The sequence below is a fragment of the Castor canadensis genome, chromosome 6 (assembly GCF_047511655.1).
Source record: "Castor canadensis chromosome 6, mCasCan1.hap1v2, whole genome shotgun sequence".
Taxonomy (NCBI): Eukaryota; Metazoa; Chordata; class Mammalia; order Rodentia; family Castoridae; genus Castor; species Castor canadensis.
The window spans coordinates 80283375-80301180 of NC_133391.1; the positions used below are offsets into that span (position 1 = coordinate 80283375).

The window sequence follows — 17806 nt, forward strand, 5'->3', positions numbered from 1 at the left end:
CACATCTGCCTTTTAACATTTATCATCCAGGCCACCAATAGATATGGGTACATCATTCTGAAACTGACAACATCTGCACTGGATAGGAAACCAATTTTCAGCTCCTTCAATCTGACTCTAGTCAGTTGCCAGAGGAAAAAAAATTACACCTCAAAAACGGCTTGTGTTCAATGTCCTTTTTGTCAAGAATGAAACACATTATTTTCCTTAAAACTGCCATGCCAAGATTCATAATGATAATACACACACACACATACACTATATTCTCTATGAGAGAGAAAAAAAATACACATTCACACACAAATCATTCAAGCTACATCAAGAAGATGGCATCTATGTTCTCAACCTCTCTATATAATTGCTAAGATAATTAAACAATGTCTCACTATCAACTGAAAATCTTTATTGCACATCCTTCTTTATCATCAGGTTTACATAATTGCTTAATTCTGTGAACTCATGATTTTATTTTAAAAAGTTGAGAACGATGAGTATCGAAATTATTCAGATACTAACTTATAAATTTTAGCTCTACCATTTGACTAGCCAATTAATGTTCTCTCACTCTAAAATTAAAAACTTTTATATAAGAAGGTTCATGTAAAGACTGAGATTTAGTATTGAACAATATTGACTGCTTTCAGTCAACTGAAGTCTTGCTTCTACTCAAGAACAATGCACTTGCATTATTAACAAAGTTTACCTAAATGGAATATTGACTCAAAATCCAGAATTTGAACATGAATAGACATGAAGGGGAGAAAACTACAAGCCAACATTAAAGCATTTGCTTTAAATTTACTGGACAATGATATTCAGTAAACGAACTTTATCTTCACTTTTTAGACATTGGGGAAGAAATAGTACCAAAATGAAACTACTAAATGCTTTTTTCACAATACTTGAGAAAAACCTACAATAGGTTATCCAGATGTTTTCATGTTGTTCGCTAGGAGAACAACAGTATATACATGAGAGGTAACTGGCTGTGGGAGTGATATAATACTCACAAAGTAAAGATCAAACCAAAGGGTCTGCTAGGCAATAAAATCCTCTTCTACTCTCAAAAGACAATCACTTTTTCCAGTACTATAAACCTTGTTCCATCATCAAAATAAAAAATTATTGACATAGGCAATCATTTCTTGATCTTCTGCTCCAATATAGTTCTACCTCTGCTATGTCAATAGACATAGCATAGGGAAATCTGAAAGATTAACATTTCTAGCCAAATGAACCATGTGTCAATTTTTGAAAACCTGGTAGAATTCCAATCAATAAAAAAAACAGGGTGGTGGTACAGAAAAACATATATATATTTTTGGAAATATGTAAAAACTTTCAACTGTTATGTAAGAAGAAAAAGAACAGTCATGCACCAGTGGTGGCGCATGCCTGTAATCCTAGCTACTAGAGAGGCAGAAATCAGAGGATAGCAATTCGAAGTCATGTCTGGTAACAGTTCTCAAAACCTTATCTCAAAAAAACCCAGCACAGAACAGAGCTGGTGGAGTTGCTCAAGTGGTAGAGTGTCTGTCTGCCTAGCAAGTTCGAGGCCCTGAGCTCAGGCCCCACTACCACAAAAAAGAAAGAAAAAAAGAACAAAGCAATCTTTTATTCCATTAAATAAATTTCTTTCTGGTGGTTGTCAAAGGAGAAAAAAAAAAAAAAACGGCTTCAACAAATCAACAAAGGAGAAAGAAAGAACTAAGGTTTACAGACACCTAGCACCATGGATATGAGCAAGATTGTTCTAAAGTTTAAATGGAAAGACAAAACTACTAGAACAGCTAAAACAACTCAAAGACAAAAACAAACAAAAAAACCCACTGGGAAATATTATTCTACCCAATTCTACAACTTATGTAGCTATAACAATCAAGACTGTAGTATTAGCAGAGGAACAGACACATCAATAGAACAAAATAGAAAATTCAGCACAGCCAACCTATTTTTAACAAAGGTGCAAAAGTAACTCAATGGAGGAAAAACAGTATTTTTAACAAATGATACTAGAGTCACTGGATTATCCATAGGCAAAAAAAAAAGGGGGGGGAACTTGACTCAAATGTCATACCTTATACAAAACTTAACCCAAAATGAATCATAGATTTAAACGTATAATGAAAAAAATCTATAGAACTTTTAAAAGACAACAAAGAATCTTCATGAGCTAAAGGTTGATGAAGAATTCTTAGATATGGCACAAAAGACATGATCCACAAATGGTGTGAGGAGTTAATACACTGAACTTCATCAAAATTGAAAACTTTGCCAAAAGAAAAAAAACTGTTAAAAGGATTAAAAATAAGTGAAATTTTTGCTTTCACATAGACAATTGGTACCTATGCTATGGCGTATCCACAGAATACTACCCAGTGGTAAAAAGTTAATATACTGATATACACACCAACTTGGATACTCTCAAAAGCATCATGCTGAGGTGGGAGGAAAGCAGCCAATCTCAAAAGATTATACTGTATGATTCTTAAATCAAAGAATTAGAGTGGAGAAAGGTTTGTTACCAGGGACATGGGAAGGTGAAGGGAGAAGGAGTATACAAATGTGATTATAAAGAGGTAGTATGAGGGAGATCTTTGTGGACATAAAATAGTTTTGTTGTCTTGATTGCAATAATGGTTACACAAATCTACATGTGATAAAAGGACAGAGAACACTCATTGTAAACAATGTCAATTTTCTGGTTTTGACATTATACTATAGTTCCATAGATGTAACTACTCGGAGAAACTAGGTGAAGGGCACACTGGATCCCTCTGTACTATTTTTCCAATTTCTGATTATTCTATACTTATTTCAAGATAAAAAGTTTTTAAAAAAACACTAATTGGCTTTTTCACTAGTGTAAGTAAATACTGGAGCAAATACTGTTAAGCTATTTTAATTTGACTAAAAACTGGCACAGCAGAATCCTAATGGCTCTAAGCTAAGGAATATGTTCAAACTTTAATAATTCACCTAAGTTCTTAGCACCCAGTGCTCAACATGCTCCTAAATGAATCAAGTCACAGGAAATAAATTATGACAATTTTTGACATACCAGGTCCCTTAGTTTTGTCTATTAAAAAGGTAAGCTTGAGCCAGATACTGGTGACTCATACCTGTAAAAAGTACTAGCTACTCAGGAGGCAGAGACCAGGAGAATCAAGATTCAAAGCCAGGCAAATAGTTCAAGAGACCCTCTCTCAAAAATACCCAACACAAAAAGGGCTGGTGGAGTGGCTTAAGTGGTACAGTGCCTGCCTAGCAAGCATGAGACCCTGAATCCAAACCCTGGTTTGGCTAAATAAATAAATGGTAAGTTGTACATAGTTCAAACTCTAGTGCCACCAAAAAAAAAGAAAAAATAGTAAGTTTGAGCTGGACTGGAATAATGCCTATAATTCTAGTTTCTTGGAAGGAGATCAGGAGGATCACAGTTGTAGGCCAGTCCAGACCCTACCTCAACCAATAAAAAGCTGGGTGTGCTGGCATGTCTGTCATCCCAGCTACATGGGAAGTAAATAGGAGGATCATAGACCAGGCTGGCCCCATCATAAAAGTAAGGCCCAATTTGAAAAATAACTAAAGCAAAAAAAAGGCTGGAGTAGAAAAGCATGAGGCCCTGAATTCAAACTGTAGTACTGGAAAAAAAAAAAAGGTATTTGCACAGCACAAGCTGGTAATTACTTTGCATTACAACTGGTCACTTCTCCCTCTGTATTATCTTATGTAGCAGGTCCTTCTGTAACAGCTCTGTTTCTCCACCACTACTATGAGGATCTTCAGACAGTAGGTCCTGCTTCTAAGGCTGCCTCTCAGCCTCTTTTAACCCTTCCTGCACACAACTGAAAGACTAAACCCCCTCAAAACACCATTCTTCCTCATATTCTGTGTTACCCAGATGGCAGAACTTCTTAAAACAGGAAGAAAATTAAAGAAGCGTATTTTAGCTTTAAAAACAAACACAAACCACTACTGGAAAGAGTTGCTTCCTGAAGTAGTGAGTCCTGTGTCACTTGAAATACTAAAACATATGGGAAGCTGTGAGACCTTGTCCCAAGGACAGAATTCTCAGATTCTACATCATTCCCCTAATAGTTTTCCCTTTTTCACCCAAAATTCCAAGTCACTCTCTAAAATGTAGCTCTAAGCCAGGTAGTGGTGGCTCATGCCTGTAATCCTAGCTTCTTGGAAAGCCGAGATTGGGAAGATCACAGTTTGAGGCCAGTCTGGGTAAATCAAGCATGAAGCCTTGAGTTCAAACCCCACTCTCACAAAAAAAAAAAAAAAAAAAGAAAGAAAAATTAAATTAAAATAAAAAATGAAATCTATCTCTAAACTGAGAGCAGGGGTATACACGGGCTTATTAATTCCATGAGGATGAGGCAGGAGGATGGCAGATTCAAAGCCAGTCTGTGCTACACAGTGAGACACTGTCTCTAAATAAATAAATAAATAAATTTAAAATAAAATAAAATCTACCTCCAGACTTGTTCTTCCTTTTAGTACTAGGATAAAACCCAAGGCCTTGGACATGCTAAACACCCATTCTACCCCCTAACTTTTCCTCTAGACTCTCTCCTAACTTTTCCCACCAGCAGTACTCTACTACCCGCCCCCCACCACCACCAAAATCAGGATCCTCACCGTTTCCCAGGCATGACTTGCATGCCTATTTTTCTTACCTAAATGTCTTTCCCTCTCCCTTCTTTCACTTTTCTAGACTCAGTGCAAGCTGTAACACCTTAAGAAAGACTTCCAATCCCATGTTTACTCTCTCATTCCTCAGCCACTCATACTATTAACTTCATACCCATGGATTCTGATTATAAACTCTAGGACGAAACAGGAAAGAGTCTCCTGACTACTAGAAGAATCTCCATCAGAGGACTGGGAAAAGGGGGAAAGGAGGGCTGGTGGAGTGGTTCAGGTGGTAGAACATCTGCCTCACAAGTAGGAGGCCCTGAGTTCAAACCGGAGTACTGCAAAAAAAAAAAAAAAAAAAAAGGAGGGAAAGGAAAAGAATGACAGAGAGCCAACAATATCAAACTGTATTACATCTGTGCAGGTAGAGGACATAATGATATGTACTAAAAGCTGTTAAATAATGTGGGGGTGGGGGAAGGAAGGGATAAGGGAGAGTAACAGAGAAGGATGAACTGTCCAGAGTAAAGTATATTCACAGCTAGGATACATCAAGAAACCCCTTTGAACACTGACTTTGGAATTAAAACTGAAAGACAGGACTGTAAAATAGGTACAGTGGGAAGAGGGGGGTGAATGAAGGAGATGAAGGTGAGGGAATATGTGCTTGATGGAATTCATATACATATATGAAACAGAATGATGAAACCTCTTGTAATTGCTTCAAATGGAGTGAGGAAGGTTTTGGGGGGGAGGGGGAGGGCAATCTAACCAATGTACAATGTAAGGCTATTCGGAATTGGCACAATGAATCACCCCTATACAATGAATATATGCTAATAAAAAATTTTTAAAAAAAACAGATTTTTACATAGACATATAGAAAGCGAGAAAGAGAGAGGGGCCAAGTGTATGGTGGCATACACTTGTAACCCCAGAACTGGGAAGCTGAGGCAGGAGGACGGAAGAGTTCCAGGCCAGGCTTGGCTATATAGCAAGACGCTGACTTTAAAATAAAAAACTGAAATATGTACGTATGAGGGATAACTTTCAAAGGTGACAAAAATGCTCTTGGAATTAGACAGCAATGACAGCTGTACAACCCTGTGAATATCCTGAAAAACCACTGAATTATACTTTTCATTTTTATTAGCATATATTAATTGTACAAGGGGGGATTCATTGTAACATGGGTTAAGTCTGTCCCCACCATCTCTCTTCTTCATCCTCCTCCCCAGAATTATGTACTTTGAGATTTTATAGTATATGCACTGTATCTCAATTTCTTTAAAAAAGTAAGATTCTCCACCCCTACTAATGCACTTACATGTCACTGAAGAGCACATTTTCTTTATTTGTTTTTGGTACTGGGGTTTCAACTCAGCACCTGCACCTTGAGTCATTCTACCAGCCCTGTTTTGTGTTGGGTATTTTTGAGATATAGTCTCATGAACTATTTGACCACTCTTGGCTTTGAACCTCGATCCTCCTGATCTCTGCCTCCTGAGTAGCTACGATCACAAGCATGAGCCACTGGTGCCCAGCAAGAGCACATTTTAAATACTGAGGAAGGGCCTTTTCTCACATTGCACTCCTTGGAAACGTTAATTATCTCAAACATTTTAGTACCTAACACAGATGAGGTACCAAGTTAGATACTACAGAAAAAGGTCACCAGATTACCAAAGAAGCTGCCCTGCTAAAGCTTAGAAAGGGGAAGGCACCCCATTTAATTACCACTGTGATTACAACTAGGAAATATAAAGGTAAGAATGACCTAATCAAGACAAGGGTTATAGAAGACAGATAGGGTCCCAAAAAGAGAAAAGAATACATCTAAGAGGCACATGTATGCTTCAGCCCATGTAAGGTTCAACAACTAGTTAAAGCAGGTTGGCAATGTTACACAATGTAACTCCCAGATCACAGGAATTCTGGATGGCATGTAATTGACAACTGGCTCCTATTCACCACAGGAAGCTCACCTGGCCACTTAATTACCTTTAGATAACACGGCATAAATTTTACATACATGAAAGTTTTTGCCACACTTATGACATATGGTGATGTCTTAGTGTACCCACAAATATTTATGCATATTATTCATGTAGTAAGGGAATGATACAGAAAGAAAGTTATGCTGTAAAAACTGTATACACTCAAATTTCAGGATATTATGATTACACAGAAAACACAGGGCATGTACAAACCCAAAGATACACATGGTCTAATTTTTGGCTCAAAAGAGTTATAAATAAATACAAAAGAAATGCTCTTTTCTCATTTTGGTACTCACAAACAAGTACTTCTTTGAAAACAGTAAGCTTGTATCTTAGTCTAGGAAAACCCTAGGTTCGGGATTAACAAACTATAGCCTACAAACCAAATTTAGCCCCCCACCTGTTTTTATAAATAAGTTTTATTAGAACACAGCCATGCCCATTTGTTTAAATATTGTCCATAGCTGCTTTCCCAACACATAGCAGAGTTTCAACAGACTTAGGGCCAGTAAAGCTAAAATACTTACCACCTGGACCTTTATAATTTGCCAACTGTGAGTATTTTAACAACAGTGATTCAAAAGAAATATTCTTACACATCCTTTAGCAACTAGATGTTTCTATAAACATTATTTTATATGCAGGAAAACACTGACGTCAGGCCAGGGAAAGGTATTTATATTAATTTTCTTTTGCTGCCTAACAAATTATTCCAAAAAAAAAAAATGGTAACTTAAACACTTATTATCTGCCAGACTTTTTTGTGAGTCAGGGACTTGAGGTTGAGGTTACTGTCATCTGGAACTTGACTGGAGTTGAAAGATATGTTTCTAAGGCTATTTCACTCACACGCTAAAGTGTGCTAACTATTGGCAGGAGCCTTAAGGTCCTCTCTACAGGACCTCCTTACTGTTCCCGATATGCTTCCCCTGGAATGAATAATCCATGAGATTATAAAAAGGGGGATCTACCCCCTTTTTATATCTTTGCCTCCAAAGCAGATACCATCACTTTTACCACATTCTATTCATTACAGAAGTATGTCACTAAGTTCAACCCATGTTGAAGAGGTTTGAGGTTAAACCACACTTTTCAAGGCGAGGTGGGGAGCAGTACTGCAGTTTGTATTCAGGGCTTCATTCTTGCTAGGCAGGCATGCACTACCACTTAAGCCACTCCACCAGCCCCCTAGACCCCACTTTTTTAAGGGAGGGATGCCAAAGAGTCTGTAGACATTATTAATGCCACTTTAGGGTTTCAAATGATGAGTAAACAGCTCCAACAACAGAGCCAACAAGCCTCAACTGATTAAAGAATTTGTGCTTAATCAATTTTACAATATGTATTTTATTCTATTTATGACAGAGGAGATTTTGTCACCATTTATTAAGATTCTCCAAAAAGGGTTAGGAGTACAGCTCAGTTGTAAAGTGCTTGCCTTGCATGCACAAGGCCCTGGGTTCAACACCCAGCACCACACACAAAAAGTTAAGCCAAGAGCCAGGCACTAGTGTCTCACACCAGTAATCCTAGCTACTCAAGAGGCAGAGATCAGGAGGATAGTGGTTCCAAGCCAGCCCAGGCAAATAGTTCATAAGACTGTATCAAAAAAAGGGCTGGTAGAGTGGCACAAGGTGTAGACCTTGAGTTCAAACCCCAGTACAGCCACAAAAAAAAAAAAAAAAAAAGTTAAGCCAAGAGAAAATAAGAAAGGCATTTTAGCTTTTCATATCTGTAAGCAAGTTTTATTTAGTTGTGTTTTTTTTTTCCTTTGGGGGGGGGGGGCCGCAACACTGAAATTTGAACTGAGCCTCATGCTTGCTAGGCAGGTGCTCTTACCACTTGAGCCATATCTGATGCACTCCGCCAGACCTAACTTTTCATGTCTGATGCAATGATGATGGGAGTTATATTTTTGTTTGGGCTTTTCCTCTTCTGGAGAAAAGGCAAATTATGGTGAACAGATCATAGTCATAAATAGCTGCGAAGATACACTAAGAGGGATAAAATTTTATGATTCAGAACCACATAAAAGATTTTCACAGATATAAACAAAAACATGAAAAAAAAATCCAGATATGCATTCTATTGTTGGGACTTTTTAGAGGGAAAGGAGTGTGTATGTTCAATCAAAATCGCTACAGATCTGAATCAAACATACTTCAGAAACAAGAAATAGAAAGTTGCCTTCAACAGTTGTTTTTTTGGTGGGACTGGTGTTTGAACTCAGGGCTTCATGCTTGCAAAGCAGGTGCTCTACCACTTGAGCCACACTCCCCCAGTCCTTTTTGCTCTGGTTATTTGGGAAATGGGGCCTTGTGAACTATTTGACCAGGCTGGCCTAGAACAGAAATTCTCCTGATCTCAGCTCCCAAGTAGCTAGAATTACAGGTGTGAGCCACCAGCACTCAGCTTTTATTGCCTTTTTTGTTTTTTCCTGGTGGTACTGGAGTTTGAACTCAAGGTCTTATACCTGCGCTAGGCACTCTACCACTTGAGCCACTCTGCCAGTCCAACAATTGGATGTATTTTAAAAATAAACATCTATGTCAATAGAATCAATGAAGACTTAGTTAAACTCATCTGTTAATACCTGAGTTTCAACATAGACTCCAAGAAAGGCTGGGAAGCAGAACCTTCCAATAGTGAACACTGAAGTAATAACCATCCTGATTTCCTTAGCAGGAAAGCTCAAAACTGTGCGAAACTGGACTAGTAAACTGTTTTACATTAATTCAAAACCACTGTACTGGCTTAAAAAGTGTCCCCTAGAAATTCACCCAGAATTTGTGAATGTCAATGTATTTGGAAACCAAGTCTTTACAGATGGTATCAAGATGAGTTCACACTAAATCACAGTAGGCCCTAATACAATGATAGATGTTCTGAAAAGAGACAAAAACATACATAAAGAGAACAGTATGTGTGACAACAAATGTAGAGATTTGAGTGATGTTCCTCTAAGCCAAGGAACAGCAAGGACCACTGGCAACCACAAGAAGATAAGAAAGAGGTACAGAATAGATTCGTCCTGATTCCCAGGAAGGAACCAAGCCTATGAACACTGTGATTTCAAATTTCTGGCCTCCAGAACTATGAGAAGATAAAATTTCTATTGTTCTAAAGGACCAAATTTGTAGTCATTTATGCTATGGAAGCCTTAGGAAACTAACTCATATTATGAAATCTTAACAGTTTCATCATTTTTATTATTTCAGCCTGAAAACTGAGAAAATAATCACCAAACAAGGTTTTTATCTCACAAATTCAAAACTAAAATTGGAAATACTACCTCTTTCTAATGTACTGCCCGTTTTTAGGTATTTTCAGAGATAAACTTCAAATAAGACTCCACTAGACTATATACTATACACTTTGCTGCTAGACAGAGAACCAATAAGGCTCTCTAAAGGCCAGTACAGCACCTGTTGTTCATAATAAGGACTCAATTCACCTTAAGTGATATCCAACCGCCTAGAAAAACCTACATCGTTGTTGAAGTCCACTAACTGGAAGACAATTCTAAAATAAAACTATAAACTTCAAGATGTTTATGTTTCAGATTTAAAGTTCTTTTCAAACCTTTAACACAATAATGATAATTTCTCTAACATTACTGATAAGTTGCAAATTACCATTTAACCTTCTATCAATGCTAAGTTTCCCAAAACATAATTCCTTTAAACTGAGATTTATTTATGCCAAATTCACACCAGTACAAATATGCATGGCTGAGTTAACATTCCAATGTGACGGAATGGGACGATTACTAGAGTATTTTCAGAATAATTTTCAAAGTAATGAATATTATCAGGCCAGATATTTTTCCATTTTACTACCCCCATATTGTCAGTAAGAACTAAAAAGGAGTTATCAAGATAGGATTTAAAGTAAACTTCTGTTTCATTTATTCCCTACCAAATTATAGATTTCTAGGACTTTATTATATGAAACACCAAAGAGAAGTGGATTCAGAGTCTCCAAAGAGAATCTCCTTGTTAAGCACTTCTGCTGATTATGAGCCAGTACAACTTAATACATCTCTATAGTATAAATTACTGAACTGACAAGTATAAGAATGAGAATACTGACTACAAAAATTCTCCTTCAAAGGAGTAGGAGCTGAGAATGGAGCTCAGCAGGAAAGCAACTTGCCCAGTTGTCCCAAGACCCTAATTTCCATTCCCAAAACCAGAAGAAAAAAAAAAGGCTGATTTTCTAGAAAGGTCTGTCTTACTCTATTTTAAAAAAAGCAATATTGACCTACCTTGTTTTCGAACATCATCTACAGCAGCTACAAGCTCCTCCTTGAGAAACTGACTCTCTTTTGCAATTTTATCCCCCTTCTCCAAAAAATTCTCAGTTGCTTGTTCAACAGATGCAGCTAAAACATGGGCCTTCTTAGAGCGACCTCTCTTTTTATTGGAGGGCCCCTTACTATTAGTGTTTACCAGGGTTGTAACCTAAAAGATTCATTGAAAAAAGAAAAAAAAAGCAATAAATTAAACTGTAGTCATTTAAAATTAGAGGGCAAAGAATACAACTTAGTGATAGAGCATTTCCCCAGCATGCTTGAGGCCCTGAGTTTAATCCCCAGTACCAGAAAAGCAAAATAAAATGAAAGTAACAGAAAGACTAACATATTTAAAGATAATAAGAGTTAAGTTATTCATAAGGAAATGAAAATCACACTTAAGATATTCTAGCTAAGCATTAAATAACACACAACTCTCTCTACATATTTAACATATATAAAAATGACACTGTACTTCTTAGTTTCCAAAATAATTTAACTTTCTCAATGTGTAAGGTAATGTAATACATATTTTAATTCCTCAAATATAATTAGATTTTTAGTTTGATTTTACAAATTAAAAATAAATTACTAGAGATAAGTTAGATGTCTCTATTATAAGTCATCAAGAAGTCCCAGGAAGAGGTTAACAATAAATTTAGTTTTACCTGAGGGTTATGTTTTAATCACTGCCATCAATCTTTTTTTTTTTTTCTTTTTGAGACAGGGCCTCACCATGTACCCCAGGAAACCTCAAAATCACAATTCTCCTGCTTCAGCCTCCAGAGTGTTACACATACAGAAGTGTGCCACCAATGCCCCAGCTACTACTACCGATCTTTACAAAACATTTTCAGATGACTAGCTTCTGAAGTCTTTGTTCAGATTTATTCACACGAATCTTACCAATTAATTAGTAAAGGCCCTTAATAAAGAATTGCCCACAGAAGCCTACTGTGATGATGCTTTAAGTCCCAGAACATTAACCATCATTAACAAGTATAATATCTAATGATCTGTAAGTTGAAGATGATTAAAGATTTCTTACATGTAAATTTGCCAAACAAAAGACCTGAAGGCTATAGTATATGAGGTCTAAGTAAATACGCTAACTTTATCACATACACCTACATATAGATATATAGAATATTAGTATATATTTGAGTTGGAATGGAATTTTTTTAAGATAGCAAATGCCACTAAATCTCATATTCATTCTCTCTCTCTCTACACACACACACACACACACACACACACACACACACACACACACACACACACCCAAAATAGTAAATGTACACAGCTAATGTCATCGCATTATGGTATGTGTATTTGCAGCAAAACATACCAAACCTACATCCTCAAACTGAATTACATGCCAATTAATCCTACACAAGGAAAGATGCAATAAATTGAGTAAAGGAACCTTAACAATCAAGGGTCCACACCCTGTGTCCTTTGGATTTCCCCTTAAGAAAGGGTGAAATTACCTACAAAATGCAAATATTTGGAAAACTACACTACATACCAATAACCTCTCCTATTGACAATTAAGACTGAAGAAGTCAACAGCAGGTAGGTTCTAAAGGAGTAAATAAATCCATGGATATTACTACTAACAAAATAAGCTCAACCACTCAATTTAAGACTTTGAACTAAATAACTTTGGTCTTGTGTTTGGTTCTCTACTACTACAGAACCATGTCACAAAAACTATGTATTTGTGTTTTCAGATTCTTACCTGTGTAACAAGAGGCTCCAATAGTCTTTCAACTGCCAGAGTCCTGATCTCTAGACTTTTGGGATCCCATTTGAAGTTTATGTTGCCTGTGTGGACAGCAGTCATTTCTAAGAGAGACAAACAGCCAAAGTCAGACAAACATCAAACATAAACATGAAGCCAGGCTCTAGTGGCTCACACTTATAATCCTAGCTTACTCAGGAGGCAGAGATCAGGAAGATCAAGATTCAAAGCCAGCCTGGACAAATAGTTCACAAGACCCTATCTCAAAAACCCCATCACAAAAAAAAAAAGTGGGGGGGGGGCCCTGATTGACTAGCTCAAGGTGTAGGCCCGACTTCAAGCTCCAGTACCGCCAAAACAAAAAAAGAATGCTCATCATCATAGGAACTCTCATTAGATTACTTATGATAAAGGAAGAAAATACTAATTTAACAGTCTAGAAAACACACATCACCTTCATCAAGTTAACATCCCCAATAAGGACAAACTGACATCATGTACTTCCTGATAATGATACATTAACAAGGATACAACACCATTTCTATAATATTTCACCCCAAAATTATATTAATCTCAATCTTGTCATGAGGAAATACAAGACTGATTAAAAGTGAGGCATCGTGCACAAAATAACTGTCCACAGTATTAAGAAATGTCAAAGTCAGTAAGAAATACAGATTTAACATATAGATGACAAAAATTTGAATATGAATTCTGAGTTATCAGTGTATTATCAATGTTATTTCTAAATTTTCATCACTGTGATTAGCCATGCATCCAAAAAATTCTGAAATCACGGAAATGAGGATGCCAAAAGAAATCTGGATTTCCCTAATCTGGTAACACAAAATGTCAATTTTCAAGGAATTTGTTTCACTACAGGTAGGAGAATTTGCTCTCTACACACGTATTATGTCAGGTTTATACATGGGTCTTTAAAGGTTATTTGTCCACTAAACTAATCAACTCAAGTCAGTAAACCTTAGGAGATGAAATGCTCTAGAAAGGGCTGCCAACAGCTCAAGCAAATGTCATCAAATGTCACAGGTAACACACTTCAGAAAAAAATTATTTGCCCCATAGATTCTAGTTTCTAGCATCCCACAGACACTGCTTCAACACACTCTTTCAGGATTGTATAGAGAGGGAGCCAAGAGGTAGTAACAGGTAAGAAAAAGTCAAGGATTTTCCCCAATAAGGGGGAAAGGGAAAAATTCAACTTAGCTTCCCAATTTCTGTTACTGAAGTGGGGAGGGGAGAGGGAGAGAGAGGGAGGGGGTTCCCTCAGCTTCCCAGTTTCCACACAAATCACTGGAACTTGAGATCCATAATGAAAAGAATTTCAGTGGTCTCACAAGGTAAAAATCTAGTAAGGTCTACTTTAGAAAAACAGGAAAAAGTAGGGAGAAATAGGAAAGAGGGAGCAGCACATTTCCTGCACTTCACAAGCAGGAAATGAAGAGTGAATAAGACTTCAAATGGTGGTTCTTGTCTAGGGTATTTACATGGGAGATTTCATGTTGAATTCCTTCTTGTGCAGTTTAGAGACAATGGTTTCAGGATGGACTTACTACCACAAACATGGCTAAGATGAGTCTTGTTATTATTCAAAAAACAAGGAGATGTGGTCTAAACATAGGTACAACAGGTATGAGTTTCAGGACTTCATTTGCCAGACATGCCTTTTGATTTTCTGTCTCTATACCTCATCAGTTTGCAGCTCCTTAACATCTACAAAGAGGTAGATTCAAGATAGTCCCTTTAGGTCTCCCTATTCTTGTAACTGAACATTTAAAAGGAGAAGGTGATAGGAAGAAAGCTTGCTGCTCTGATTGTTCAGTTTCTACTTACTGGTCTGTTTTAATTTTTGAGTGCAGCCCTTTAATGTTTATTATTTTTAAAATCCCTGTCACCTCATCTATCTATTTTGCCTCAAAGCTAGTTACAAGGAGACATTTAGGTACACTTAGGTTACATTTGTGGATTTGGGGGGGGGGGGCGGTTGACTGGGGTTTGAACTCAGGGCTTAATGCTCACAAAGCAGGTGTTCTACCACCTGAGCCACACCTACAGGCCTGCATTTGTGTTTATTAAGCCAGAACATATAATAACTCATTTTCCAAAAAAAAATACATACTCTTCCCCTTTTGTCTGCGGTACTGGGGCTTGAACTCCACCAGCCCTTTTTTCAGTGATGGGTTTTTTCCACATAGGGTCTCACAAACTATTTGCCTGGGCTGGCTTCAAACCATGACTCTCCTGATCTCTGCCTCCTGAGTAGCCAGGATTACAGGTGAGAGCCACCAGCACCAAGCAAGGGTCAGCCCACTGCATTGGCCCGGAATCGAACCCTTTTTCTGAAATAAAAAGCCTTCTGGGTCTTTTCCTAATTTTGAAATATGGGGGTACAAAATAATTTCAGTCACTTCAGGAAGCTGTTGAGGGCTGAACCAAGGGCCTCCCATATATATGCTAGAGTGAGCTCTACTACTGAGCCTACACTCACACGTTTAAAAAAAAAAAAAAAGGGCAGCGTATAAGCAAAATAATGAATTAGTGCTAGAGGTGTGGCTCAAGTGGTAGAGTGCCTGCACAGCAAACATGAAGCCCTGGGTTCAATCCACAGTACCAATGGCAGTGATGATGGTGATGATGATTCTTGGCCTCTCCAGGTATAGGTGGGGAGCATCTAGGACGGATCAGGATTGCCAAATCAGAAAGCTTGTACCCAGTTGTCCATCAACTACAGGGAACACTATCATACAGACTCAGAGTTACCAGATCATTTGAATTTTCAAGAGAAGCCAGACAGATGTTTTTAATTTTTATTTCATTCATATGTGCATACAATGTTTGGGTCATTCCTCTCCCCCTTCTCCTCCCACCCCCCTCCACCCCCGCTCCCTCCCTTACCTCCCCCTTACCCCTCACTACCTGGCAGAAAAAAAAAACTATTCTGCCCTTATCTCTAATTTTGTTGAGGAGAGAGTATAAGCAATAATAGGAAGGACCAAGGGTTTTTGCTAGTTGAGATGAGGATAGCTATACAGGGAGTTGACTCGCATTGATTTCCTGTACATGTGTGTTATCTTCTAAGTTAATTCTTCTCGAACTAACCTTTTCTCTAGTTCCTGGTACCCTTCTCCTATTGGCCTCAGTTGCTTTAAAGTATCTGCTTTAGTTTCTCTGCATTGAGGGTAACAAATGCTATCTAGTTTTTTGGGTGTCTTACCTATCCTCACACCTCCCTTGTGTGCTCTCTCTTTATCATGTGATCACAGTCCAATCCCATTGTTGTGTTTGCCCTTGATCTAATGTCCGCATATGAGGGTGAACATACGATTTTTCGTCTTTTGGGATGGGCTAACCTCACTCAAAATGATGTTCTCCAATTCCATCCATTTACCTGCAAATGGTAACATTTCGTTCTTCTTCATGGCTGCATAAAATTCCACTGTGTATAAATACCACATTTTCTTAATCCATTCATCAGTAGTGGGGCTTCTTGGCTGTTTCCATAGCTTGGCTATTGTGAATAGAGCCACAATAAACATGGGTGTGCAGGTGCCTCTGTAGTAACCTGTGTCACATTCTTTTGGGTATATCCCCACGAGTGGTATTGCTGGATCATATGGTACATCAATGTTAGGTTTTTAAGTAGCCTCCAAATTTTTTTCCAGAGTGGTTTTACTAGTTTATATTCCCACCAGCAGTGTAAGAGGGTTCCTTTTTCCCCCCTACATCTTCGCCAATACCTGTTGTTAGTGGTGTTGCTAATGATGGCTATTCTAACGGGTGAGGTGGAATCTTAGTATGGTTTTTTTTAATTTGCATTTCCTTTATTGCTAGAGATGGTAAGCATTTTTTCATGTGCTTTTTGGCCATTTGAATTTCTAGCCAGACAGATTTTTATATGAAATCTCCGAACTTTACTGTTAGCAACAACTTCCCAAAAATTTTACCACTGTGCAGGACAAACACATCTGTGTACTGTGTTTGCCTTTGTGGTCACTACTCTGCAACCTCTTGAGGCAGACCAGAATTGGGGAAAAGTTCAGGACTCTTAGAACATATGACTATATTATATTTCAGTCTGAACATTCTTCTCTTTCTCAGAGCCTTACTTTCTATTGCAAATGTGTGTAAGTTATTCCCACCTTGCCCAGGGACCACCCATACCCCTACCCACTCATTGATTATTGGTGGTTAGGAATCACCAGGTTCTTCCTTTCAATATGTTAAAAGTTTTAAAAGTTATAAAAGTACCAGAAAAGGGAAAGATTCTATCTCTGCTTCCAGCTTCTACCTGTTCCCACCATGCACTTTTGTAATTCCCCTTCTAACCTTAGTAAACTCTACTACACCCATGTGTCCTGCCATGGATTCTTCCACCTGGGACACAAAGAATTTGGAAATCTTCTCATCAGAGACTGCATCATTGCCATTAACCCTCTTAACAGATTTCTCCCCCAAATGTCTTCCAGTTCCAGATCTCCACATCCTCTTAAGCAAAGTCTTTGAGGTCTCCCTCCACAGAAATTCGCCAGACTTGGACCCCTGCTTAAAGAGGTTGAATAAAAGGACTCAATATTTCACTTGAAATATACTGACACTTGAAAACTGAGAACTCATTCAGTTTTCAAGACTTTCAATAACTGTGGTGGAAAAAGACTGGCTTTTATAGCATCCTTAATCAAAACACCTGCAAGAGTGACACTAAACATTATTAAACTATATTATGGAGCCAAGTTATGTTTTTGATGTCCCCAACCTAAAAGGATTTCAAAAACTAAAAGCTTAAAATCTAAAAAGAACATGGTCTAGTGGAAACACCAGCTTTGTCAGTAACTTACTCTGTGACCTTAGGCAAGTCACTTTACCTTGGTTTGCTCAACTATAAAATGAAAAGGGCCGGGAGCTGGTGGCTTACGCCTGTAATCCTAGCTACTCAGGAGGCAGAGATCAGGAAGATCATGGTTCAAAGCCAGCCCAGGCAAACAATTCCACAAGACCCTATCTCAAAAAACCCTTCACAAAAAAATAGGGCTGGTGGAGTGGCTCAAGGTGAAGGCCCTGAGATCAAGCCCTAGGCAAATAGAAAGGGGGGGGGGAGAGAGAGAT

General features: G+C 37.9%; 1 protein-coding gene across 1 annotated transcript in view; it reads right to left on the minus strand.

Annotated features, from left to right (window-relative positions):
• The window catches only part of Ctnna1 (catenin alpha 1), a 146790-nt gene that overhangs the window by 106679 nt on the left and 22305 nt on the right, over positions 1–17806 (minus strand). Inside the window, exons 2-3 of the mRNA XM_020156099.2 lie at positions 12683–12789; positions 10915–11110 (exon numbers count right to left, since the gene is read on the minus strand). Of these exons, the coding sequence (XP_020011688.1) occupies positions 10915–11110; positions 12683–12787 (301 nt within the window). The 5' untranslated portion in view covers positions 12788–12789. The remainder of the gene's footprint in view (positions 1–10914; positions 11111–12682; positions 12790–17806) is intronic.